Source organism: Camellia sinensis, chromosome 4, assembly GCF_055761805.1.
Source record: "Camellia sinensis isolate YWXY chromosome 4, ASM5576180v1, whole genome shotgun sequence".
Lineage (NCBI taxonomy): Eukaryota > Viridiplantae > Streptophyta > Magnoliopsida > Ericales > Theaceae > Camellia > Camellia sinensis.
Window position 1 is genome coordinate 208,308,561 of NC_138964.1, and position 26,442 is coordinate 208,335,002.

General features: G+C 33.3%; 4 protein-coding genes across 9 annotated transcripts; 2 read left to right on the plus strand and 2 right to left on the minus strand.

Moving 5' to 3' along the window:
* The first annotated feature begins 4,490 nt into the window (after positions 1–4,490).
* LOC114261409 (ubiquitin receptor RAD23d) lies at positions 4,491–12,843 on the plus strand. 6 transcript variants are annotated; one of them, XM_028201681.2, is made up of 12 exons: positions 4,491–4,723; positions 6,237–6,398; positions 6,724–6,771; positions 8,830–8,903; positions 8,996–9,067; positions 9,200–9,377; positions 9,806–9,946; positions 10,018–10,083; positions 10,156–10,203; positions 10,319–10,428; positions 11,082–11,160; positions 12,423–12,843. In XM_028201681.2, the coding sequence occupies exons 1-12, from the start codon at positions 4,658–4,660 to the stop codon at positions 12,537–12,539; spliced, it is 1,161 nt and encodes a 386-aa protein (XP_028057482.2). In that variant the 5' UTR covers positions 4,491–4,657; the 3' UTR covers positions 12,540–12,843. The 6 variants fall into 6 exon arrangements, with proteins under 6 accessions (XP_028057482.2, XP_028057484.2, XP_028057485.2 ...); XM_028201683.2 differs by lacking the exon at positions 12,423–12,843 and adding an exon at positions 11,359–11,926 and having other exon boundaries at positions 4,495–4,723; XM_028201684.2 differs by lacking the exon at positions 11,082–11,160 and having other exon boundaries at positions 4,495–4,723.
* A 122-nt stretch (positions 12,844–12,965) lies between these two features.
* On the plus strand, positions 12,966–17,609 carry LOC114261410 (uncharacterized). The gene is made up of 5 exons (XM_028201685.2): positions 12,966–14,903; positions 15,228–15,331; positions 15,471–15,645; positions 15,869–15,991; positions 16,605–17,609. Exons 1-5 carry the CDS (start codon positions 14,718–14,720, stop codon positions 17,340–17,342), a joined length of 1,326 nt encoding a protein of 441 aa, XP_028057486.1. The 5' UTR covers positions 12,966–14,717; the 3' UTR covers positions 17,343–17,609.
* Positions 17,610–17,690: 81 nt separating this feature from the next.
* On the minus strand, positions 17,691–19,635 carry LOC114261411 (small ribosomal subunit protein cS23). Its single transcript, XM_082867426.1, has 2 exons — positions 19,125–19,635; positions 17,691–18,186 (listed from the first exon to the last, which is right to left on the minus strand). Exons 1-2 carry the CDS (start codon positions 19,389–19,391, stop codon positions 17,905–17,907), a joined length of 549 nt encoding a protein of 182 aa, XP_082723552.1. The 5' UTR covers positions 19,392–19,635; the 3' UTR covers positions 17,691–17,904.
* Positions 19,636–24,610: 4,975 nt separating this feature from the next.
* Positions 24,611–25,943, minus strand: LOC114261420 (putative carboxylesterase 17). Its single transcript, XM_028201692.2, has one exon. The coding sequence runs from the start codon at positions 25,771–25,773 to the stop codon at positions 24,760–24,762; it is 1,014 nt and encodes a 337-aa protein (XP_028057493.2). The 5' UTR covers positions 25,774–25,943; the 3' UTR covers positions 24,611–24,759.
* Positions 25,944–26,442: the final 499 nt, after the last annotated feature.

A 26,442-nucleotide genomic window follows, 5' to 3' on the forward strand; every position in this document is an offset into this window, starting at 1 on the left:
TAATTTGTTGTGTAATAATTAGTTTAATCAGCTTAGATTAGCTAGTTAGCTTCTTATTCGGTCTCTCCCTCAAGAGAGCCAAGTGTTGTAATAAGTGTGCGTGTGTGTGATGCATGTCTTCCAACATCCATTTCTTTCTCCCTTTTACTTAACCGCTTACAATGGTTAGTTTTAGGACATATTTCGTTTGGCATACCTTATGCTCGCAGGCGTGCACCCATTCATCTGTATTGCATGCACCGGGTTCGGCGCATCATACTAACTGCATTGTATTTCAATACATTTATTTGAATACATGTGTCGAGTTGCATTTCACATGACATGACTAGAATAGCCGAGCCTATCTTAGCTGCATCTTCGCATGTGTTACATTAGCCACCTTAACATAAACTAGGATCATACATGATTTCTAACTAGTTCTTTGTTTTGGTTCAGAGTACACTGTGAGTATTTACACTTTAGCATACTGCATGTGTGTTAATGTTGCCATGAAAGCATGCTTGCCATGAGGCTAACTGCTTAGTTGATTAACTGCCTGAATGCCTGTGGGCGAAAGTTGGATTACTTGAATTTAAACAATTCATTGAAATCCGCATTTTAGCCTACTTGCGAGTAGCAAATTTTAAACTATTTTTCAAACAAACGGATATGCGATGCTTCGTTCCAAATTAGGCGATCTAGTCTATACTTGTTTGTTGTGCGCATCACGTAGTAAGACTAGCTAATTAATCGAAATAAAAGCACATGTGTTTTCAAAAACAAGATATCATGCTTAGTACAGGCCGATCTTTGATCGGACGAATGGGGGTGCTCATTGCATGACCTTCCCCTCTCGTACCCAAGTTCCCGAGCCGAGGCAACTTTGGTGATGGCGGACACGTGGCCTTAGGCACGAATCAAGGTTTTCTAAATTCCCCCAAAACAAAATATTTAGGTAGCGACTCTGTATTTGGCAAAGCAGTCCATGTTTGGCACTTCTTTATTAAAAATCAGTTTTTCAAAAACTATTTGCCGGATTTGGACTCTTTGGTGATTTATCGATCTTACATCGCACATTGTGAGATTAGATTCAGAACCGTGACATTTAAGTCTGAACTGTGGTAAGCTCAAATGAACGAAACGGGATTTTCCCGGGATGTTCGAGCGCGTCCACACCCTTATACTTTTGGCATAATATTTCTCACTCTGCTATGTGCTTATAGTTGTTTACCAATTTTCAGAAAACAATGCAATTCAGAAATAATATTTGACTATAACCTTAAAAACAATTATGTTTTTTAAGTACCACCACGGGAGTCTCACGCCTTGGGAGACTTAAATAACCATCAACTCTATTTGGTCACTTTGTGGCCCTTTGTTGTCATTGATCTATTGACCTTTGTTCTGTGCGGAGCAAAGTACTGTGCGGAGATAAGTGCTACACTATTATGGAAGCCACCTCTATAATCCGTACAAGCCACCTCTTGAATCCATATCTCTGTTCTAGATGTCGCTCCTGTGATCTCTGTTCTGTTCAGTACCGTAATTATGGTTGTTTATTTACATAATCTTAATTTTTCTACTTAAATGATTATTTATTCAGACTAAGTTATCTTAAATATTTTAGTTACATAACTATCCATGGTTATTTTGTGTCCTTCATACTCTTGGCATAATATTTCTCACTCTGCCATGTGCTTATAGTTGTTTACCAATTTTCAGGAAACAATGCAATTTAGAAATAATTTTTGGAAAGTCTTAGACGCGAGATTGCAGAATAGACACACGCAACACTTTTATGATATTTTTATATGTAAATATCGGCCTTTTTTATCAATAAATTTTGTAATAAAAATAGAAGCTCCAATACTTATTTTGATACCCTCACTTAAATATTATTTCCGCTCTCATTTATTGATTTGTTCAAGAATTTGCCAAAGGTAATTTCAATTACTAGCCATCACGATACTTAACCCTTAGGTACGAGGAGCGGGTTGTGACAAAAAAAGCCAACAATTTGTCTTTAAAAAATTACACTATATATTTTTAAGAATTTTGTTAATATATTCTCTTAGGCCTCGTTTGGGAACATGCTAATTTAGTAACTTTTTGGTTATTTGGCTAAAATATGAGTTAAAAAAAATTAGTATGTTTGGAATGACTTTTTGGATTTTTACGAAAAGATGTGCAAAAAGTAGAGAGAAGAGAATCTTTGACTTTTTGGTATGGATTATTGACTTTTTAACTTTTTTTTTGACTTTTTAACTAAACTGGCTGGTTCCCACACGAGGACTTAATATATTAAGTTGACTTTAAAATGTTAGAATATATAGATTTTTTATTACACATATTTTCAAATAAAACATAAAATTTTTAAAATTTTCTTAGCAAAGTTTTATTGAAAAATAATAATTGTCATTTATATTTTAAAAAAACAATACGATAAAATTATATTAATTATTTTTTTAATAAACAATCTACAAACAAAAACTTAGGAGTTGTTTGGGATGATCTAAATAAGTGTACTTTTTGATTTTTTATGAAATATGGGTTGGGTTTGAAGTGATGTGATAGAGGAGTGATGTGACTTAAATAAGATAATATAACTTAGGGTTGGTTTGGGGTGTCCTAAAAAAGTGTACTTTTTGTCTTTTTACGAAAAGATGTGCAGAAAAGTAGAGAGGTGATGTGATGAAAAAAAAGATAAAAAGATAGATTATATACGTTATGCCAAACGAGACCTTAAATAGAATAGTAACTTTTTGACTTTTTAACTTTTTTAAGTTATGACAAACAATACCTTATAATTAAATCATTAAAAACATAAGATAAGTATTAAATGCATGGATCAGATCGTACGGGTTGAACATAGACGCGTGGTGTGATTTGGTATAATTTGAGAATAAAATTAAAATTAAATTATAGACGATGAATTGATAAATTTGTCGTTCTTAGGATTTGTTTGGGAAGTAGATTGATTTTTTAAATTTTTTGACTCTTTTAGTTTTGAATTAAAAAGTCTCGTTTAGGAAGTATTTTTTGATTTTTTTGAATTTTTATGAGAGAAAATATAATAATTATGTTTTTGTGATTAAAATAGTCTCAAACCGAACTTAACCTAACCCAACCCTTCTTCCCAAAGGAAACCTTAATCAAATTGTGGTTTGAATAGTTTCAACATATTAATTGATTAAAAAATAAGGAGACTTATTTATAAGTTATTTTTCAGACACTTATGGTAGGCTAAGTCCTGTATAATTTTTTATAGAGTCTCAAGTCCTATTTAGATAGGAATGTATTCCACAAGATCCTACATAAACATAACGTGACGTGACACTTACATAAACGAAACGTAACGTAACGTAACATGACACCTATATAAACATAACGTAATTACGTGATACCTACATAAACGTAACGTAACGTGTCCCGTTACGTTTTGCAAACTTAATGAGTTTTTATTTTTTTAAATTGAATGTGAAAATGTTGTTGGTTTATGTTGGTGTCACATTACGTTTCATATAAATATGATCTATGACAACATTTAATTTCCTATATGTGTCACGTTACGCTTATGTAGGTGTCACGTTACGTTACGTTTATGTAGATATTATCTATAGTAACATTCAATTTCCTATATAGGAAATTAAATGTTACCATAGATCATAAGTGTTACGTTACGTTTACGTAGATGTCACGTTACATTACGTTTATGTAGATATGATCTATGGTAACATGCAATTTATTATATAAAAAATTGCATGTTACCACAGATCATAGGTGTCACGTTACGTTTATATAGGTGTCACATTACGTTACGTTTATACAGATATGATCTATGGTAACATTCAATTTCCTATATATGGTTTTACTATTATTTATGATGTTAACAACTAATATTGAGGGTAAATGTGTCAACAAACTTCCCACAGGACTTATGGGAACATAAATTTTTTAGTAGGACCATATGTAACATAAGTCTTCCTAATAGGACTTATAAATAATTTTTCTTAAAAAATAATCATAAATAATTATTAAGTATTTATATAATATATAATATTAATTAATTTTTTATATATATAATATTAATATGCACAAAATTTACATCTTAAATACTACTATCACATTAATTTTTATTTTGATATTTTATTAAATATATATATATATATATATATATTAACTATGGGGCGATGGGATAGTTTTAACAGGTGACTCGAAAAATCATGACTCGAAAAATCATGACTCGAATGGCTCGAAATATTTAAAACAATATCGTTTTAGATGTAAAATGATATCGTATTGACATATTCAAACCATTCAAGTTACAAAAATTCGAGTCACCAAACATTTTTCATTTTAAAATGATTGTGTTTTGAGTTACACCTCTCTCAGCGATGCTAGGGCACCGTTATTACGTGTCTATATTTTATTGGTTGTTTATGAATGAACCGTCACAAACAGACTCCTACACGATTATTGCCCATCTCATATATAAAAAATAAAAAGGCCACATAGACTTGGCTTAGGTCTCCTCAGTGTTGTGTTTTGCCTTGGTTTTCTTCTTACCTTTCTCTCTCCCCTTATATAATATATATATATATATATATTATAATAATAATATCGCCGGCGGCGACCGGAGATCGGAGACGCCGGAGTTAATCAAAATCAAAAGTAGAAGATGAAGATTTTCGTGAAGACGCTTAAGGGCACTCATTTCGATATCGAAGTCAAGCCGGAACACACTGTAACAATCTCTTTCTCTATTTTTATATGCACATAAAACTATCGATTGAATTGTGATTTCCAAGTGTAGGGTTTTAACTAGGGTTTTTTTAATTGTATGTGTATTTTGGGTTGAAATCTTGGTTTTGTTGAGTTTAATTTGCGATTTGATTTTTTTGTAACGTAGATTTTGATGAGAACCACGGTGAGTTCATGTTTCTGTTGTACAATTGCATTTATTTTTGGGTGACTTTGTGTTTTTGTTTTGTTTTGGCTCCTAGTTTATAGTAGGAGAATGCCTATCAATAGAAGACGATGGGATATTCGGAAATTGAATGGGAATGTGGTTATATGCTTCTTCTCTTTTTCCCTCCTAGTTTGTTTGGAAAAGATAGATTTGTTTTTTGGATTATTCCAGAGTTTCGATATAATTTACTGAAATTTGGTTGTTTTTAATATGCTCCTATTGCTAAATTAATTCTAGCTATTGCTCATCTTGACAAACCAGAATTTTGAGAACTTTGAATGCGGGTTTGTATGGCAGCTCCTTTTGGTCTTACATAAAAGTTTGATTTTTACAAAGTTCTGGTCTTTTAGATAACTGAATATGTCAAATTGATAGGAATTGTAATCGTGATTCAATATGCCTTTTCCTACCCATTATGAACCAACCCCATAACTGGAATTTATGGGATATATTTTGATGGAATTTACGGAAATATATTTTCCTATCCATTGTGCTACTTGGCTATTCTATGACATTTTAACTTGATATATTTTGCTGGAATTTATGGGAATATTGCAATATGTATGAGAGATAAACTAAAGGTAAGCCAGTTGATGCCATGATATAGTTAGTTAGGCTAAACCGAATAGAATTTTGGATTCTTAGTGGTGAGAATTCAGTTATCTTCTACAGCTCTGATATGCATAATCATACCTGTGTCAGTTGTCTGATTTTGTTATTAATTGATTTGATATTGTTTTGTTGTTATTATTACTACTTTACTGTTGAACTTATGACAAAATAAAGAAGCTATACTATTGGAACCTTGTAGGTTAGTGACTGCACTAGAACACATTTCATTTGCTCTTCTTGTAGCTTAGTGACTTCACTTGGACTTACTTCATTTGCCTCTGATGATGGAGAAGTTTGGTTAATTTGTCGATGGATTGCTAGTTTTTATTTGAATAAATGGAAGATTGTGCTGCTTTTGAGTTATTCACTCATGTAGGGGATTATTGAACCTCTGTAATTGTATGAAAAATATCATTTAGGACCTTTCCTTTTACTTGCACACATGTGATCCGCATATGCATGCTTCAAGTGTATGGATATCATGAAAATTTCACCATTACTAATCTCTGAGGATGAGCTGAAAATACTTAAAGGCACCTCTCCTCAATGGTTCCTTCGCTTATTCTTCTACTACAACTACTACCACCACCATCCATCAACCTCTCTCTCTCTCTCTCTATTGTTAAGTTATAATTGTTGGCAATGTGCAAGTTGACGTTGTTGATGGTTTATTCAGGTTGCTGATGTGAAGAAAAATATAGAGGAAGTTCAGGGGTTAGACGTTTACCCTGCTGCACAACAGATGCTCATCCATCAGGGTAAAGTTCTCAAGGATGCAACAACACTGGAGGAAAACAAAGTTGCTGAAAATAGTTTCGTTGTCATCATGTTAAGTAAAGTGAGTTTGGTTATATGCGCGGAGCATCACCCACATCTACTTAATCATTTGTGTTCATGATTCTAGGAATAGGTAGGCATGTAAGAAAGTGGAGTTTTTGCATTTGAACAAAAAAAAAAAATTGTATTAATAGGCAGAAAGTTAGTATCTTGTAGTCTATATCTAGTCGAGTAGTACTTATTGGGTTCCATTCTTAGGTACTTGTTTTTTTTTTTGTTTTTTTTTTCTCTCTTCCAAATGGTGGGTAATGTAGATGTTAACTTAGCATTTGTAATGTAGCATGTTTTTTTATTTTGATGTTGATTCTCCATGCATGCTGAAACAGAGCAAGGCATCAGGTGGGGCCTCAACTACATCTGCACCTTCAACTCAGGTAAAAATCATTATTTGGGTGAAATAAAATTCATTCATGTGCTCTCCATTAGCGTGCTGTTCGTGGAGTACCTGACTATGGTGTTTATTAATGCACTGAAGGTGTGCCTTGCTTACAATGGAGCTTTCGCTTTGGGTGTTTCATCGCTCTGAATATTGCCTACATTTTCTGATTGGGCTTGTAGATTCCACGAGAGTTTGAAGTTATACATTATACTTGTAGTAGAAAGTACAAATTTGATTTTTTTTCGTTTGGTAAACTGTGCATGCTAGACACCTTCAAGAGAAAGAGAAGGGTAAGTAAAAACCCATCTCATTAGAAATTTAAATGAATCATGACCCACTTATACCTATTTAAAATGAATCTTACATGGTGTTTATCAAAAAAGTAAAAAATAAAAATTGAATCTTACATGGTGGGTAAGTACTAAACTACCTAATAATTATCCATTAGATAACCCAACCCAACATATTTATTTTTTGTTCTTTGAGTCAGCCCAACTACGCAACCACCACCGCTTACCTTACCACAACCACTTCTCTGCCGCCGCCATTGCCCCACCACCCCCATAGCCACCACATCTGCCAGCACTTCCATCACTACCACTCAGGAGTTGCGCCTCATATTGTGCTCAGGGTGTTCACTTGAATGGCACATATATATATATATATATATATCTTAGACTGTTAATTTTTGTCTAAGAAAAAAATATTTGAACATCCTGGTAGTATGAACACCCATGGTTTGTTGGTATAAAGACTGAGTACCAATTTCACCAAAATTTTGAACAACCTTTGTATAACAGGTACACTCTACTTCAAAAAAAAATATGATTAAGTTGTGTTTTCTCTATTGGTTTTTGATACACTGAAATGCATTTAGGCCTCGTTTGGGAACAGGCTAATTTAGTAACTTTTTGGCTATTTGGCTAAAAGGGTAGGTAAAAAAAACTTGTATGTTTGGGATGACTTTTTGGCTAATTACGAAAAGATGTGCAAAAAGTAGAGAGAAAAGAGAATCTTTGACTTTTTGGTATGGGTTGTTGGCTTTTTGGCTAATTTAGTAACTTTTTGGCTAATTGGCTAAAATAGCCTCTTGCCAAACGAGGCCTTAAATTTTATTTTTTTTTTAATCTTCTGAAGTCTTTCCACCTGAGTTGCCCGTTTAAAATGCTTGCTGATCTTTGTGTTTCTCTAGTGAGAGATTATTTTGATTATCCATACTGCGAACAAATGTTTTGAGTTTGACTGTAGTATTTAAATGACTACTCTGAGAAAAATTTCTAAAGCCACCATTCCTACCACTTCTAGGGACTTTTCATTGTTGTCAGATAATGTGTTAACATCATTACCAAGCACTGAGACAATGCCCATTCCCATTATGGCTATTTGTTTCCTTGGATCATTTTCTTGTTTTGGAGTGATAGTAGTAGTGAAGCCATGTTCCTGACTTGTCTTTGATTTTGTCCTGAGGATGAGGAAACTTCAGTGCAGGCTAAATAAAATATGTATGCAAAATTTAGAGGGGGGGTTTAACTGCTCAGGGCTGTGCACTGGCAACTGCTAGGATGAATGTTTCTCCTTTAGCAAATGTAATTCCATATGAATATACTATTGTTGAGTTGTTTTAGTAATGAATAATTGGCAAAGATATTCTAAGAAATCATTCTCTAAAATCTGGAACTTCTTTTGCAGTGCTAAATGTTAACAAAATATAATCTTGTATTTTAGTAATCCATTCTGACATTTTAGAAAAAAAAAATATCTAATCAAATGAATTTTTCTTGTTTAATGGGAACCAAAATTAATTAATAGATAAAACAATCCTACAATCAAACTTAATAAATATGGGTTGTGTTGGGTATGGGTTATAATCATTTAGCTAAATGAGTAATAACTAGGTAAATAGATAATTAAAAGCCCAACCCAACCCATTTATAACCCGCCCACCCAAACCTTGGGGGGGGGGGGATGATTGTTAATCTTGAATCATTTGATCTGAATCATTTTATTGATGACTTGTTACATGAAGTGCTAATGGAGAGGCTTCACTTTGTAGGCCCAACCTGCTACTCCTTTGGCTCCATCACAGCCATTAACAGCATCTCAAGCTCCTGCATCAACTGTAGGAATGTGAGTTAAACTTCATAATGTCTTGTTGAATTGTTTGAAAATGAACTTTACCAGGTTGGCTCATCTTTTTCCCATTTGTTTCATCTGTGCAGTCCACTATCTGCCCCTGAATCTACTCCTGTTGCTCCCGCTCCCGCTCCCGCTGTTGCTGCTGCTCTTACCTCGTGAGTAATTGCTTCTGCAGCTATACACATATTTGACTGTTAAAGACCATGAGATCCTACGTATATTTTTATCTGCTCTCTCTCTCTATCTCTCTCTCTCTCTCTCTCTTAAAACCTTTTTTGCTGAAGCAGATCAGAATCAGATGTTTATGGCCAAGCAGCATCGAATCTTGTTGCTGGAAGTAACTTAGAGGCTACTGTTCAACAAATTCTTGATATGGGTGGTGGGAGTTGGGATCAGGATATGGTTGTCCGTGCTTTACGTGCTGCTTATAACAACCCGGAGAGAGCTGTTGAATATCTGTATTCAGTGAGTCCACTCTTGCTTCTTGGCACCTGTATCTTAAATGTTCGACCCAGAATTTAATCTAATTTAGGCTCAGATGGAAATTGCTTTCCTTGATTCTGTCAATAGGTTGTTTAACACAATTGGTTGGGGAAGTCATTACAGGACTAAGGAACAGAGTTTGTGTTCAATGTTACTCACCCCTCTTTATATTCCAGAATTTGTGATATGCAATTTTGGCTATGTATGTAGCTTGCTTTGTTAGTTCCTTTTTTGTCCCTTTGGTTTCCTTAACTTAAAACGTGAAGCACCGAGATGGAACACAACAACGATAGTTTGTGGAATATTTTTTATCACCTGTTCATTTTATACCAAAGTCACTGTATCGCTATTGTTGTGCTTCAATCTTAGTTGCATCATCTCTCTAACCTGGGGGAAAATAATTTTGTCAGGGTATCCCTCAGCAAGCTGAAGTTCCACCCGTGGCTCAAGCTCCAGCAAGTGGGCAGGCTGTGAACCCTCCACCCCAGGCTCCACAGCCAGCAGTGCCTTCCAGTGGACCCAATGCAAATCCCCTTGATCTTTTTCCACAGGTAGGTCGTCTTTAACCCGTGATGCTTTGTTTCCTATAGAACTTTGTTATAGAATATATTTTTTGAACCAGGGCCTTCCAACTGTGGGTTCAAATGCAAGTGCTGGCAATTTGGATTTTCTGCGCAACAGTCAACAGGTAAATATATTTCTACAAGTTTTCTTTATTAAAAATGACCTCAGATTTCTAATTATGGATTTTGACATTTAGTTCCAAGCTTTGCGAGCTATGGTGCAAGCCAACCCTCAAATCTTGCAGGTACTATTTGTCATTCTTATCTGCGCTTTTGTTTTCAGCTCTTTTTTATTATTGTTGTTGTTGTTAGCCTACCTCTTTGTTCTCAGAGATTTGTGACATTCTTTGTTAATTGCAGCCGATGCTTCAGGAGCTGGGAAAGCAAAACCCACACTTGATGCGGCTCATTCAGGAGCATCAAGCAGACTTTCTACGCTTGATCAATGAACCTGTTGAAGGGGGGGAGGGGTGAGATAGCATCTGTTCTGTTGTGGTGTCATTTTTATTTTTTATTTTTTTGTGTGTGTGTGTGTACAGATTTGAAGTTGGATAGTAGATGTAATATGGAATTATCTTCTTTTTTCTAACTGAGCTTTATGTTTGATGCTGAGCTAAGAAGCATGGACACGGACACGTGACACGACACGAATACGACAAGGACACGCCGACACGTTAATTTTAAAAAAATGCAGGACACGACACGTAGAGGACACGCATGAAATATATAATTTTATATATTTATTATATGCTATATATATGAATATATCATTCAAAGATAATAAAAAATGCAATATAGCACTAATTCCTATAAATTTATATGGTTTTTGTTTTATTATTGTATCTTAAGTTGTTTTGTTCAAACTTATAATTAGTTTCACAAATGTATAATCAATAGGCATATGTGTTTAAACAATTGACACGTGTGTCCTCCAAGTGTCCAAAGAGTGTCCGGGTCTTTAAAAATATTTAAAAAATAGGACATGTTTTGAAGAGTATCGGACACGTGTCCTAAGAGTGTCCAAGGAGTGTCGGTGTCCGACACGGACACAACACGGATACGTCACCTTTTTAGAAGTGTCCGTGCTTCTTAGATGCTGAGTTTCCTATATGTTTGGAATCAGGAGCATACTGGGGCAACTGGCTGGAGAAATGCCACAGGCTGTGACTGTCACGCCGGAAGAGCGTGAGGCTGTTGAACGTGTAAGTTTAGTCCCCCTCATTTGTGTAAATTGATACGGTGATAACAATCTATTGATTCCAGTTCTGTTTACTGTCAATTACATGAAATGATGGACTAGGTGCTCACTATTTCTATTGAAAGAGATGGGTGGTTTGAGGATGTGATTGCTTTCTATGTTTAATTAAGTAACTCTAATTTTCGTGATTGGCATAGGACAGCGATAATATTTGGAGGCAAGTTTTAGCATTGTGTGCATGGAAGGGAATGGTACGAAGAACATTCCTTGTGGGTGTAGCATATGGACAGGCATTGTGAATGGTGGGGTGCATTCTGCAGATATGTCAATTTTGGTGTAATGAGGTGGATGGTACGGAAGGTCTGGTGGATGGATTTGGTGGGGGTTGCCTTGAAGTAGGGAGGTTTGAAATTGAATCACCTTTTAGAGGATATTAATGGCTACTTATGACCCCTCTTTTCTTTGGAAAGGGATTTAGAGCACTGTAGTGTAGTCTTTCTGAGGTCATGTATTTTTGTATGGACGGAAGCTCATTACCTCATTTTTGTTGCTATTTTTGGAGTTTTTTATTTTTAGTTTGGGGGTGTGAAGTTTTCATCCCTCTGAGGATATTGAACAGTTTACTTATGATGCGAGCATAATTTTGAGCTCACTGTAGAGTTGGATTTGTGGAGAACTTGGAGGCTTTGCCTTGTAAACATAAATCTACATAATGTGCCCTTTTAATGACTTCTAATATACCCATTTAAAAAATATATTTTGACAAGTCATGTCACTGGAAAAGTGAAACCTACAATAAATAAATTGATTCCATAGATTAGTTTTGCTGGTTTTTCTTATTGCTTGATTGTGCCAGTGATTTTCATTGATTTTGTTTCTTAATGCTACTTTACAATAATTCGAACTCCATGGTATGATGAAATACATTCTCAAGTCTTTTCATTCGTTGTATATGGAATATAGAATCTTCGGATATAAATGCATGAAACTTCTGGAACCTCTACCCTTGCATGTAGTTTTTCTTGACATTTTCTTATGGGGAAAAATTTGTCTTGGAATAATAGAACCTATATCTGCTGGATGACTAGGTGAATTGATTTTACAACTTTTGTATTGGAGTCTCTTTACCTCATGCTTTTATGATCTTGTTACAAAAATGTAGAACTTGTGGTAATTATGTTATATATTTGAAATTTTATTGCTTTTGCAAGTGTGCATTATTCTGATATATGGCTTTGATTATTTTCAAAAATGTGAATTTGGCAGCTTGAAGCGATGGGTTTTGATCGAGCTATAGTATTGGAAGTATTTTTTGCATGCAACAAGAATGAAGAGCTCGCGGCAAACTATCTATTAGATCACATGCATGAGTTCGAGGATTGACGTGGATCGAAATACAAAGTGGTTCTTTCCTATTTCCTAGTCATTTCTCCTTGCTTATTTTAAGACTTTTTGTTAGTCATGTTCGCCCAGTTTCGTTTTCTCATTCAGAGTGTACTCTTAACCACACCCCCCCCCCCCCCAAAAAAAAAAATAGTTGTAATTCAGATAATCTGGAGTAGAGTGTAGACAATCATGCCCTCTTATACATCATCATAAGCATTTTTATTATTTTCTTTGAATTAGAAGACTCTCTCTCATAAACATAAATTCATGTTGGAATATGATAATTGTGATTTCTTCGCCACCCCTTGGCCTGGTTTCTTTTTGATTTCTCCATCTTTCTGATTTGCGTTTTTGATGCAATTGCAAAAGATTGGTGCGCGTTTGGTATCGTTTTTTGTTTTCTCTAGTGCAGGAAAAATGGAAGTTGACACAGAAATTTGTATGGGAAGATATTTCTGGAAATTGTTTAGGATTTTTTTTTTTTTTTGGTAGGGAAAACACCTCACTTTTATGAAACACTTTTTTGATTTTTTTTTTTTCCTAACTTTTTGAAAAAAAAAATTAACGGAAAAAGGAAAATGACATGAATACCATTGAGTGTACTTTTAGAAAAATAATTATATATTTGTTGAAAAACTTGTGATTTTAATAATTAATATTAATAAAGTTTACCAATATGCAATTAATTTTGTAGGAATCTATTTATGCGTAATTTTTCAAAAAGAAAAAAAGGGAGTGGTACGTCCCTTTTGGCTTGCAAAAGTCTTGGGGTGCATATCCACTCGCTACATTTACGATGATGTGGGTATTATTTCCGATATACCTGAAAAAGAATGTGGGTATTATCCTTTTTATCAGAGCAAAAATTGGTGATGGATTAATGGTGATGATGATATGTATAAATTGGATATCAATGCGAGGTTTGTTCGATTCACATGGGGCGAATGTTCAGAATTAATCGGAATGTGTGTAAATTGATCCGAATATTTGATCATTAAAATATATATATATATATATATATATGTCTGTGTGTGTATCATGCTATATTAAAAGATGGCGCCATTTTTGTTGCATTTTTTCTTTCTTCTTGGAAAATGCTACGTATCATGAAAAATGTTTCATGAAAATTATCATGAACGAATCTTTATCTTTGTATTACACTTTATAACTTATTGTATATTTAATCTAAGGGTCAAAAAATTTTCATGATCATTTTCATGAAATATTTTTCATAATGTTTTTTCTTTTTCATTTTTCTTTTTCTTATAAATATTTATTTATTTGTATATTAATTTTTTTTCATCTGCAGGTTTTTCTTAAATTTTAATTTTAAATATTATATTAAACTTGTGTTTTAATATGCCCTTTTTTTTGGTCACTTACATATAGTTAGACATTTGGATGGAAAGTGCTTCCGCAAGAGTTATGTGAGCACAATTAAAGTGTGAGTTATGTGACAATTAAAGTGTAGTAAAAAGAGGGGAAAAAATTATAGGGTAAATGACATTTTTACCCTTTCAATTTTTACATAAAATTCTACTTTGATATCTATCATATTTTAAATTTGACTCAAAATTTAAACTCCAAATGTCGAGAAAAGCACATTAAAACATAAGTTTAATTCTAATGATTTAATTATCAATATAATCTTATTTGAAACAAAAAATTACAAATCCAAAAAGAGTATAAAAAATGCTATATAGACTTTAAAAAAAATTATCGTAAAATCTGCACAATACACGTGTCCCACACCCACGTTAAACTTGTGGAAATTTTTTTAGGAAGATGTTATGAGTTCCGAATTTTCTACTAAATAAATGACCATATGTTGACCCCACGCTTTTGTGAAACCCACACAACATTTGATCATTTATTTGGTAAGAAATTTAGTATCTCTAGCATTATTCATTTTTTAAACACACGTGAGTACGTGGCAAATGAACAATTTGATGACGTACTTCGTTGGAAATTAAGTGTATTGTGATCGGCACATTGCAACTTATGGAAAGTGTTTGTGATTTGTACATTCCAACTAACATCATCAATGCTCTATTTATATTGCATAAATGAATCAATATATTTACTCATCTATATTTGATATCTGCTAAATTCTCAGATTCCTCAATAAGTTATTTTTTAGCCTATTCGTACATCTTGCAATAACACCAAGAATCTATGGGCAAGAAATGGGATACATTGCTTGGAAAATCATTCAACGTCTCCAAATTCAAAACCATAGTGAATGTTGCTGTTTATCGGATTGCCTTCCTTAAGAACAAGCTCCATGTCCGATGTTCCCAAGCTCGATCAGACGTCGTTCAGCTCCTCACCCTTGATCACCATGAAAGCGCTCTCCTTCGCGTATTATTCTCACCTTTTTACTCTCTCCCTCGCCCTCTCCCTCTCCCTCTCTCTATGTCAAGGTTTTAAATATTTGTCGATATTTATATGCATATTGGCCAATTCATGATACACACAATAACCGATACGGTTGATTCAGTGACTATAAAATATGTATTGCTCAATAGTTCCGATACTGCTATTCTACGACTGATATTAATTTGTATCTTGATATTGCTTTGTAAACCTTATTTCTCTATATACATATATGTTATATCTAATATTTTGTCTATCAATGGCTCAGTTTTTTTATTTTTTATTTTTTATTTTAATTATTTGTAACAGGTTGGCCATGTGATTAGGGAGCAAAATTTGTTGGATGCATTTGCTATTATAGAAGGCCATTGCCATCTGCTGGTAGAAAGGATCATGCTCATTCAAAACAGCAAGTTGGTTTTTTTTCACATTTTCTTTGAAGTTCATATTTTATTACTTTAATTATAATCTCCACGGAAATCTTTTTTTTTAGTCCCTAGCGAAATCAGATGGTTCGAATTAATTTATCTATGTGCATATATACATATATAGAACATGTCCAGAAGAAGTGAAGGAGGCAATATCGAGCTTGATATTTGCAGCTTCGAGATGTGGAGGACAAGTCCCTGAGCTCCAAAAGATTCGTGGCGTTTTCAGTTCCAAGTTTGGCAAGGAATTTGCCGCTTCTGCTGTTGAACTCCGCAACAACTGTGGAGTCCATCCTAAGGTATATTATACTAGACTAGACAAGCATAGTAACGTGTCGTTTGATAAATTGTCAGTTTCTTGTTTTCTGTTAAAAAAACAAACAAAGATGATTGATTCCCGCAATTTGACAAAAGGGCTAGAAAGTGATGAGAAATTTCTCATCTTTTGTTTTGGGCTCTGCAATTTTTTCAAAAACACTTTTTTTTGGAAGTAACAGTTTTGGTAATGGTGGGGTTTCGCAGATTGTAAAGAAGCTTCCTCTGCGCCATCCAAGCATGAAATCCAGATTGAAATTGCTCAAGGAAATCGCTTCTGAAAACGGAATCAAGCTACAGCTTGAAAGAGAGACTTCTGGGGTTTCTCAGGTAAGGAAATTAGCAACACGTCGGACAAATATTGCTTGGTTGTGTTCCAGGTTTTTTTTTTTTTTTTTTTTTTTTTGCCCTTTAAAATAAATAAAATAAAAAAAATAAAAAAGCTCATTACACTAATGATTCTCAAATTATGTATGTTTTGTTTCGCTTTAGTCTTCTTCAATATTTTCATTTTGTCAATTTAATCCCTAAATTATAAAATATGAGTTTAAATGGAAAACAGGTTAATTTCGGAACTTTACATAAAACTTCAACAAAACAAAATTAACCAAATACACATGTAGTCCCTAAAGTACGTGCTTTTTTTTGTATTTTGGTCCCCAATCTTTTAATATTGTTGCATTTCTTTTGTAAAAATTTAAAAAATAATAATAAAAAAATAAAATAAAAAAATAATAAATCCTAGTTTCCATTAATTAATTTAGACAACGTGAGAGATGAGACCAGGTAATGCATTGTCACTCGAAATCAAGATATTGGGGTTGGACTAATCATTGAAAATAAATTTTCATGTTTTTTAAAAGACAAGTGAGCTTTTAGGAAAATTTGCCCCCAAAAAAAAAAAAAAAAAACAGTTTGCCTAACAATTTTTTGTGTTTTCCAGAAATTCAAAGAACCAACTAATTTTGATAACCCTGAGTGCAAAGATGATCCCCAAAATTTGGCAAAAGGGCTAGAAAGTGATGAGAAATGCACTAGCATCATGAAAGAAAGGAACAAGTACAAAGATGTAACAAAAGCAGCTGAAGCGGCATTCGAACTGGCTGCTAATGCAGCAGCAGCTGCCAAAGCTGCCATGGAACTCGCTAGCTTCAAACTGCATGAAAAAGAACCCGAAAATCAGAGAAGTCAAATCAGTCCTGTTGGATGTTCAAAACCCATGTCTGGAATGAATCAAAATACAGCTTCAAAAAGCAGAGAAATGAAAGACAATCAGTACAGATTCTATAGGAGCCACAGCCAGTTGAAAGCAGAAATGAAAAAGAGTTCATCGAGTTCAGATTTTGATGAGTGTACTACTGATGGTGAAAAGGAAATTGGTTTTGATGAAGACAATACAACCCGGTGGCTAGATCACAGGGATTTTGAGAGGAAATGTAGCTTGTTCTTGGATGAGCTGTCAAAAACCGGTGATGGGAATGGAGGAAAAGATGAAGCTGGCTCAGATGAGAATGGAGATAAGGTGAACAATCAATCTAAGAAACGGATCGATTGGAAAACTCAACCTGAGCCATTGGTTAGCACACAATCCTTGGATTTGGCAGAGAAATTGCATCCACAGCATTCAAACAGAGGCAGGAGGCCAATATCAGTTAGGACTAGAAAAACAATTAGGTTTTGAGGTTTGCAAAAGAGAGGTTTGGTTATGAAGCATTCCTAGTGAATTAATGCTAGGAACACAGAAACTGAACACAACACTCACACGGGCCCTATGAGTGTTCTGTGTCTAATTCTGTGATTGGTTTTTATGTAAGTATTCTGTGTGCGCAGTTCAACTGTTTTTTGTGCATGGCTTGACTTTCGTTGTGTTACTGTATTGCCACATATGATCTATGACCTTGTAAATGTCATTGAGTGTGAATTCAAGCTTGTGATGATTGGAAGTTTCCGAGGTTGGCACTTAATATAATGGAGAAGTATTGTGTTTTTGGAAGAACATGAAAACAGAAGCAACACCATCTCCAAACAATTTGTAGGCAAGCACTATAATTCAATACATAAAATCATATAATTGTGAAGAAACAAAGTTTTGATGACTTCCAAATAATTGAATTCCATCAAACCAAGGTGATCTCAAAATTCATGTCAACAGATAATAAATAAAATACATATTTCATTTAAATCTGACCTGAGAAGTTCAAGCATGTCAAAAGAAGAGTAATGCAAGAAAAAAATTGGAAGCCTTACAATAAATCTCCACCGCTTTGTTGCCACAAATTGATGATATCGGTGGCTTGATTAAGGAGAATAATCATCTGCTTCTGAGATATCCAGGGCTTGCTCTCAAGCAGCACTTTGAGCTCTTCCCAAGCATCTTTCCTAGGCCAAAAGTAATATGGGCTAAGAGGAATTGTGCCGTGGCCTGGAATCACATGGTCGAGTGCAAGACCAATGTTCTTCTCCATCCAAATGAACTTCAACACAAGCTTTGGTTTCTGCATTGTCCTCACAACTTCTCCAAGCTTCTACAAATTGAAGAAATGCACATAATCAATAATCAACTATTGAAAAGAAGTTTAAAATTTGGATATGCAATGGGGAGAAAAAACAAAATTGTGTTTGGATTTATGGATTTGAAATGAAATGATTTGAGCACTGATCATTCAAGGAGAATAAGTCAAATTTAGATAGTAGTGACAAATGTAGATATGAATTTCAAGATGGAAATTTTGAGCTGTACCATGACAAATAAGAAATAACAATATAAAAGTTTTAAGACCATAACATAACAAAACAGGTCTCCTCTTCTTAGTCTACTCTATCTTCCTCTTAAGTTTCTCAATCTATCAATAATCATCAATTCTACTACACTTTTTTTTCTTTTTTTTTTTTATAACCTCAAGTCCCCTACTTTGAAACCAATTTATCCAAAAAAGGAACCTAAATGCGTGCATGAGAGAGAGGAATTATAAAATTCATAACTCCTGAATGATATTAAAAACAAACAGAATTTTTGTAGAGAATTTTCGTACATAATAATGTGTGTGTGGCCTCTTGTGCTCATTTTATTTCAAATTAAAACATTCACTATTTTGGCTCATAATTTCAAAATTTTTCACTGCCAAATCATTTGGAAAGAGTTTTGTTTTGTGTATCAAAAATATTGTTTGTAAATCATTTCCCTCCCAATCAAGATAGAACAAATTTCAACAATTTTTAAAGTTTTATTTTTTGTATTTTTTAATTTTTTATGTAGGCATATATCCATTAGAAGAAATGTATGAGAGAGAAAATTGATGGTAAAACAACTTACCAAATTGAGACTACTCCAAGAAGCATACAGAAAATTCAGGAAATAACAGAACTCAGCTATAAATGACAAATCCCTGTTAACCCAATATATGAAAGTTGTAGAATTTCTGTATGTGTAACACAGAGAGAGGGAGAGAGAGGGAGAGAGAACCTCAGTGGGTGTGGGTGTTTCTTCTGCGACTGCGACTGCAAGTGAATCGACAGCGACAGCCGAAGAAGAAGCAGAGAGCATCAATTTTGTCGGTCCGCCATTGAATTTGAGCTCAGAAAGCGTAGGAGACTGAAAGGAAATGGGATTTGGCCTTGCAAAGATTGAATTTTGGAACGGTATTTTTGCAACTAGCTTCAGACTGGGATATGTAAATGCATAGGGTTTGAAAGCCCCACTCGCACTCGGTTGGATTGCCATTGAAAGCATCTTCGAATCTCTAGAGAGAAATTTGTAGAGAGAGAGTGTCTTACATTACATGGGACTCGGAGGCATGTTTGTTTGTTTGATCGTTCTGTGACACTAGAGTTTTTCGCTGTGGGAATATAGGATAAGAAGAAGTGGAATACTAGGATAGAGAAATCCCAATAACTTATCGGAACTCATAAAACCGATATCTCGGCCGAAAATAGAAAAATTATTTTCTTTGCCTTTGATTAGAAGATTTGAAAAGAAATTTGATTAGAGGATTTGAAAAGAAATTTAAGAAGAAAATGGAAAAATAGAGGTGCAATATAAATAAAATATACTTATATTCTTCACATACTTTTTTCATTTTCGTTTTCGAATCTCTTTTCAAATTCCTTAACCAAAACACAGTATTAAGAATTTTTTTTTTTTTTTGGATAAATTACACTTTATCTTGGAAAATTTTATTTTCACACATCAAATTTTCTCTATGTACATTATTTCTAAGTGCACACACTTAATGAATTTGAAATTTCATTTTTTATTCAATACACAACTTTATTATACCAAAAATGCCCTAATCTTCCTCCTTCACACCACTATTACCGCCAATCTCTGTACCTCCTACTGTCCCAAACCACCACCTCCGACTACCGTCGCAGCCCAATTTATATTGCTAATGACTGATAACAGTCCCGACTAGGGATGGCAATGGGGATTAATGGGGTGGATATTAATTCTCCATCCCCATTCCCCTATAATAAATTTTCCCCATTCCCCATTCCCCATTCCCCATGGGTACCACCCTCCCCATTTCCTAATGGGTTTGGATTTTCCCCAACCCACTTTAATCCCCATTTTTATTTTATTTTTATTTTTTATATTTAATGTTAACAATTTTTTTTTTTTTTTTTTAAGGTTCACAACAAAAGCTAAATGTACCTTCAATTTTTTTTTCTTTCTTTTTTAATATATTTAATGTTAACAACAATTTTTTTTTTTTTTATTTTAAGGTTCACAACAAAAACTAAATATACCTTCAATCTTTTTTCTTTCTTTTTAAATATATTTAATGTTAACAACCTCCTTCTTCTTCTTCTTCCTTTTTTTTTTATTTTTTATTTTTTTATTTTTTTTTTATTAAGGCTCACAACAAAAGTTAAATGTACCTTCAATCTTTTTTCTTTCTTTTTAAATATATTTAATGTTAACAATTTTTTTTTTTTTTTGTAAGATTCACAACAAAAGCTAAATATACCTTCAATCTTTTTTCTTTCTTTTTTAATATATTTAATGTTAACAACTTCTTTTTTTTTTTTCTTTTTTTTTTTAAGGTTTTAGCTAAATATACCTTCAATCTTTTTTATTTCTTTTTTAATATATTTAATGTTAACAACTTATTTTTTTATTTTTTTTAGGTTCACAACAAAAGCTAAATATACATTCAATCTTATTTATTTTATTTGGTTCAACAACAAAATCAAATACACATTAATTAATAAATTAAAAAGTTTGTTTTATAATAATCAAATATATAATTTTGAGACAATCAAATAAGTTTTAGTAATTAAAAAAAATGTGGAAGAACGTGGAAGATTAAAAAAAATTACAACCATCTCTCTCTCTCTCTCTCTCTCACTCTTTTCCCCTACATGTTATAAGAACCTGTTTACAATGTTATAAGAGCCTGTTTGAAGAAATAAAATGTGAAAGAACCTGTTAGACATTAAACCATCCTTCTCTTAGCAAATTTGAACCATTCATTTTAATTTATCCAAAATCTAATTATACCTTTTAACAAATCTGAACCACTCATTTTAAGATATCTATGCCTTACCACACCCAATCCATCCTCCATCTTCTTCCTTTAGTTCCCCACGAATTTTGTTGTTTGTTACTTTTAAAAAACAAAAAAAAAATTTTCAATTAAATTTTTACTAATTTCGCAACACCATCGCCACTATTCTCACCTTCACCACAGCCACTACCATCACCATAGCCACTACCATCACTACCGCCATCACCCCACCACTATGTCACAATCTCTACTTTCACCTTCGTTTCATCACCACCACCACCAAATATAAAAAATGTATTTTTAATTTTTTTTATAAAAATATTTTTCATTAAAAAATATTTTCTATCTAAATAAATGAAGCATAACATTGGGAAACAAGCTGATTTCAGTTAAATCTGTTCATAACTAAGAAAAATTCTTTTATTTTAAAAAAAAATTATTTAGTAAGACTTTGTATCCCCTTTTTGTTTTTCCAGCACATAAATCTTTGTACTCATCATTTCTAACCAATCACGACTCATGCTTGTTTCGATTCTCTACAATTTTCCTATTTTCAAATACATTCATATATATATATATATATATTGTATAAATTGTGTGATAACATAAAACAAATAGATTCATACTCGTTAATTGAAATTTTAGAACAAGCAAACCATTCTAAAAATTACAATACATAACAAAATAAAATAACATAGAAAAGCAAACCGAAACATGCACTAGACAATATCCTTAATTTTTTTAAAAAAATTAAAAAAATTCTAGATATGCATAAAATTTGACAAGAATAATGTGACAATATTAATTAAAGTGTATTTGATTTTATTGTTGAGCCAAATAAAATAAAATAAGATTGAATGTATATTTAGCTTTGGTTGTGAATCTTAAAAAAAAAAAATGATTGTAAACCTTAAAAAATAAAAAATAACAATAAAAAAATAAAATAAAAAAGATTGAATATATATTTAGATTTGGTTGTGAATCTTAAAAATTAAAAAAAAAATGGTTGTGAACCTTAAAAATAAAAAATAATAATAATAAAAAAGATTAGATGTATATTTAGCTTTGGTTGTGGATTTTTTTTTTTTTTTAAAAAAAAAAAAAAAGAAGAAGAAGAAGAAGTTGGTTGTGAACCTGAAAAAAAATAAATAAATAAATAAAAGAAAAAAGATTGAATGTATATTTAGTTTTGGTTGTGAATCTTAAAAAAAAAAAAAAAAAAAAAAAAAAAAAAAAAAAACATATGGGGAAATTAGTGGGTATCCATCCCCAACCCATCCCCTATGGATATTTAAATAATATCACCTACCCTACCCAATGGATAAGAAAAAAGGGGAAAACCCATGTATTTGGGTTGGGTCTCCATGGATACCCACAGGGTAGGTTATCCGTTGCCATCCCTAGTCCCGACCACCATTACTAACAGAGAAAAGATCTAGAAAATCCAGGTCTAGGGTTTAAAGAGAAGAAGAAGAAGAGATGAAAGAGGAGGTTAGCTATGGCAGTTGAGTTGCGGTGGATTGGTTCCGGCTAGTTGGGTAGCATTCACATCATCCATTGTGTCATGGGAACCACAGTGCCAGTCCCGCTCTAGGACTAGCTGCCCGGCAAGGATGGTTGCGCGGTTTTCTGCAATGAGCTCACGAAGCGCAGCGCTACATCTTAAGGAGAGATCAGAGGATGAAAACCAAGAATTGTTCTTCCAAGATGATGACAGAAGAGAGAGAGCACGCCATGTCGGTAATGTCAAGTAGGAAAATCTCTCAGCCATCAATTTATTTTCTGTTACATTGTTAGTTCTTTGAGTTTCAACTGAACTTTCATGATATTTGACGACATATTGATGAATATCAGTATCGGCATCCCAAAATGCTTGAAATTTCAACGACGAGACTTAGGGTTTCTGTTGGAAAGAAAAGGGTATTTTGATATTTTTATTTTAGGACAAAAATGTAATATAAAAAAAATTTGTGTGGGCTGAGATAATTTGACGTGTGGAAATAGAATTCCTCCTTTTATCTCCTTCATGTTTAATTATTTTTTCACTTCTGCCTTGAAATTTTTTTCTCACAAATTAAAATAGGAAGAATTAAGGTGAAAAAAAAAAAAACTTAAAAAGTCAAGTAAAAAAATAATTAAACATAAAACAGCAAAATATAATTTACTCATTTTTTAACCAACCATTACTATTAGTTTTGGCTATAATTGGTAATTCAGATCTTATTTAAAGTACCAAGTTAATTGTAAAGTATATTTTATAGAATTGGGCTTATTTCAGTTAATTATATGGTCTAGACAGTCTAATTTAGTCTTGTGATGCTTTCATCTTGCCAATTTTAATTATTGATTTAGTTTATTTTTTAGATCTATATGCTTAAATTATTTATAAAAAGGAAATTCTAATATGATTTTATCATATTTATGTTATGCTTGTCGTGTATTTTTTTAATAATAAATTAGAAGGTGAACAAGTAACTAGACTGGAGGTCCAATCCAATTTTAGACTCAAAATCAGGACTATTACTATATTCCTAGAAAATTAAGAGTATTGCTAAAAGAAACAAATTTAATTTTTTTTGTTATAAATAATTACATATAAAGATTTATATTTTGAATGAATGAAACCGTTAAAATAATCTGTGGTGAGTTCAATAAATTGAACTGGAGTCTGGAGATATGCAAGTCTTTTTTAAAGTGGGGAGAAGCACATTCCTATGAGCCGTATAGTTCCAAAAGCAAATGGTGACATACATTTATGCTTTGGTCAAAAGTAGCAATACCATACACCTATTTTGAAAGCGATGTCATCACAACTTTTTTTAGCATCTAGAAAGTCTATTAATCCATGAATTTAAATATATATATATATACACATATATTATTAGGGTTAATGTCCTAAATGAATTTAAATCATGTATTGATATTTCTAGTAGTGGTAGTGCTACATGCACTAATTAATATATCAACACTGATTATGATATTATTATTGACCCTACTCGTTAATTACATTACAATTTTCAAAAATCTCATAAATTATGTCACATTATCAATTGATACATTGGTTAATATATTAATTAGTACATATAATATTATTCTTTTAGTAGATAGTATTATTGTTTAAGACCTCACAAAAGGATGAGAATCCGGTTTCTTGACAAAAAAATGAACCTTGAAAAAATAAATATATGTTTTATAATTAGAAAATGATAAGTGAATGAATTTTTAATTTATTTTTTCACTAGACATAAACGTGTGAGTTTCAAATGTAGAGCAAGGATCCTCTAGAGTTTTTTATTCCTAAGGTTTCCTAGAGTGGTGTGTTGTATGGTTGAGATTTAATGACAAGTCACATCAATTTTTTAGCATTAAATCTCACCCATACAACACACCACTTTAGGAAACTTTAGGAAAAAAAAACTCTAGAGGATCCTTGGTGCATTACTATTTGTAATTTGTTCACATAGATATAATAACAATAAAATAACCAAATTTTAACATAATACAACTAACTCTAACTTCTCTCAAATCTACATTTCAAAATATATACGTCCCCAAAAAAAACAAAAAAACAAAATCATCAATCCATATATTCTATCGGTTGATGAAAGCCTTGAGATGGGACATCATTTCGTGCGTTCGAAGTTGAGAGAGGTGAGAGTTATGGAGGACTTGAAATGCATGGCCAACCCCTTTGTAAACCACTTTCTCCACCCTTTTCCCTGCACTAGCCATGGCGGCACACAACTCCAAATTCCTATCCTTAAGTATATCCATCTCCGATATACACACCATCACCATCGGACCTCCTGAATCACTCAACTTGGTCCCACCCTTCGCAAGCGGGTTGCACCAAACATGGTCTCGGTTCGCCCCCACAGGAAGCGACAACCGCCAGTACGTGTCACAAGCAGACAGAGTCAAAGCGGAGTTAGCAGGCTGTACGCTACTCCGTTCTGACTCTGTCCGCGCCTCTCCTCCAAAGAAAGGTTGGATCAGGATGGTGCCCTTACAGGATTCGGTTGTGCCAAAGTAACTGGCGAGCCGTAAAGCAACATTGTGAGCTATGTTGGCGCCAGCACTGTCGCCAGCTAAGAACATGCTCGACAAGCTGCACCGGCTCAACTCATGATCTGACCTGTTAAGCAATTGTTGGTTCATCCACATGACGGCTTTGAACCCGTCTTCATAAGCTGCAGGAAGGCGGTTTTCAGGGGCTAAACGGTAATTTACTGACATGATCACACAACTGGCTTTTGAAGCCAGATTTGCCAGGAAGTCATGGTAGCAGCTCCAAGAAGCTGAGCCAACGCAAAACCCTCCTCCGTGGAAGTAAATAAGAAGAGGTAACGAATTTCCGTTCTGGCTTGGGATATAAAGCCGAGCCCATAAGTTAGTGTGTTTATCGATGACTACGTCTTTGATTCTGACATTTAGTTCAGGATTGACCGCTTCACATGGCACATCGGGGATGATCGGAGGTCTTTCGACATAGCCGTTTTTGTAAACTCTGATGATTCCTTCAATCTCTTCGACAACCACTCCATGTTGGTGATGGGTTTTGCTTGGTTGGATGTTTAGTCTATTTTCCAGGGAAATGATAGCCATTTTTTTTCTTTCTTTCTTGCTAGTGATATGTAAAAGTGGTTACTTCAAAGGCTCCTTATATAGTAGTGGTGATATGAAAAGATTGGACAATTAGATAAAAGTTACACGGGGACAAGGAAAGGGAAGCTTCCCAACTTTATGTGCAAGTGGCAGACATGTACATTTCACGGCCATATATTTTTATATATATTATTATTTGTACAAACAATCTTATTGTAGTCTTTCTTTTTATAAATATAATGAACAATCTTGTTAAATTATGTAAATAAAAAATGTTTGGGAGTACTAAAAAGAGCACTAATGATGTGATTGTGGGTTCCGCCCACTTTCTATGGCTTGTTTTTTTTATTTTTTATTTTTTTTACCATTCCCAATGCATTAATACTATTAGTGATGTATTTTTTAGTAGTTTAAATCATTGTTGTTATGTAAATTTTGTTGTACTTTTCTAGCTAGTGATTGATTCCCTCTGCTGTTGTATGTTGTTTATTCCAAAACAGTCACGTGAGATACAAAATGCAACTTGATTGAGTTTAAATTTTAGCCATTTTAATTATCATTTTCTTTTATAAACAAACTCTCAAAGCAACTCCAATAGTGTGCTATATAGTATACTATTGTCAAACTCAGCACGCTAGACACAAAAATCACACTATACGATTGTATCAC

Excerpts from the sequence above, each read along its gene's own strand:
- LOC114261410 (XM_028201685.2), top strand. The coding sequence starts at position 14,718 with ATGGGCAAGAAATGGGATACATTGCTTGGAAAATCATTCAACGTCTCC. Across the intron at positions 15,332-15,470 it reads ATGCTCATTCAAAACAGCAA|AACATGTCCAGAAGAAGTGA; the intron begins GTTGGTTTTTTT and ends ATACATATATAG. Across the intron at positions 15,646-15,868 it reads ACTGTGGAGTCCATCCTAAG|ATTGTAAAGAAGCTTCCTCT; the intron begins GTATATTATACT and ends GGGGTTTCGCAG.
- LOC114261420 (XM_028201692.2), bottom strand. The coding sequence starts at position 25,773 with ATGGCTATCATTTCCCTGGAAAATAGACTAAACATCCAACCAAGCAAA.
- LOC114261411 (XM_082867426.1), bottom strand. The coding sequence starts at position 19,391 with ATGCTTTCAATGGCAATCCAACCGAGTGCGAGTGGGGCTTTCAAACCC. Across the intron at positions 18,187-19,124 it reads AAACACCCACACCCACTGAG|AAGCTTGGAGAAGTTGTGAG; the intron begins GTTCTCTCTCCC and ends TTCAATTTGTAG.
- LOC114261409 (XM_028201681.2), top strand. The coding sequence starts at position 4,658 with ATGAAGATTTTCGTGAAGACGCTTAAGGGCACTCATTTCGATATCGAA. Across the intron at positions 4,724-6,236 it reads AAGTCAAGCCGGAACACACT|GTTGCTGATGTGAAGAAAAA; the intron begins GTAACAATCTCT and ends TGGTTTATTCAG. Across the intron at positions 8,904-8,995 it reads CCTGCATCAACTGTAGGAAT|TCCACTATCTGCCCCTGAAT; the intron begins GTGAGTTAAACT and ends TCATCTGTGCAG.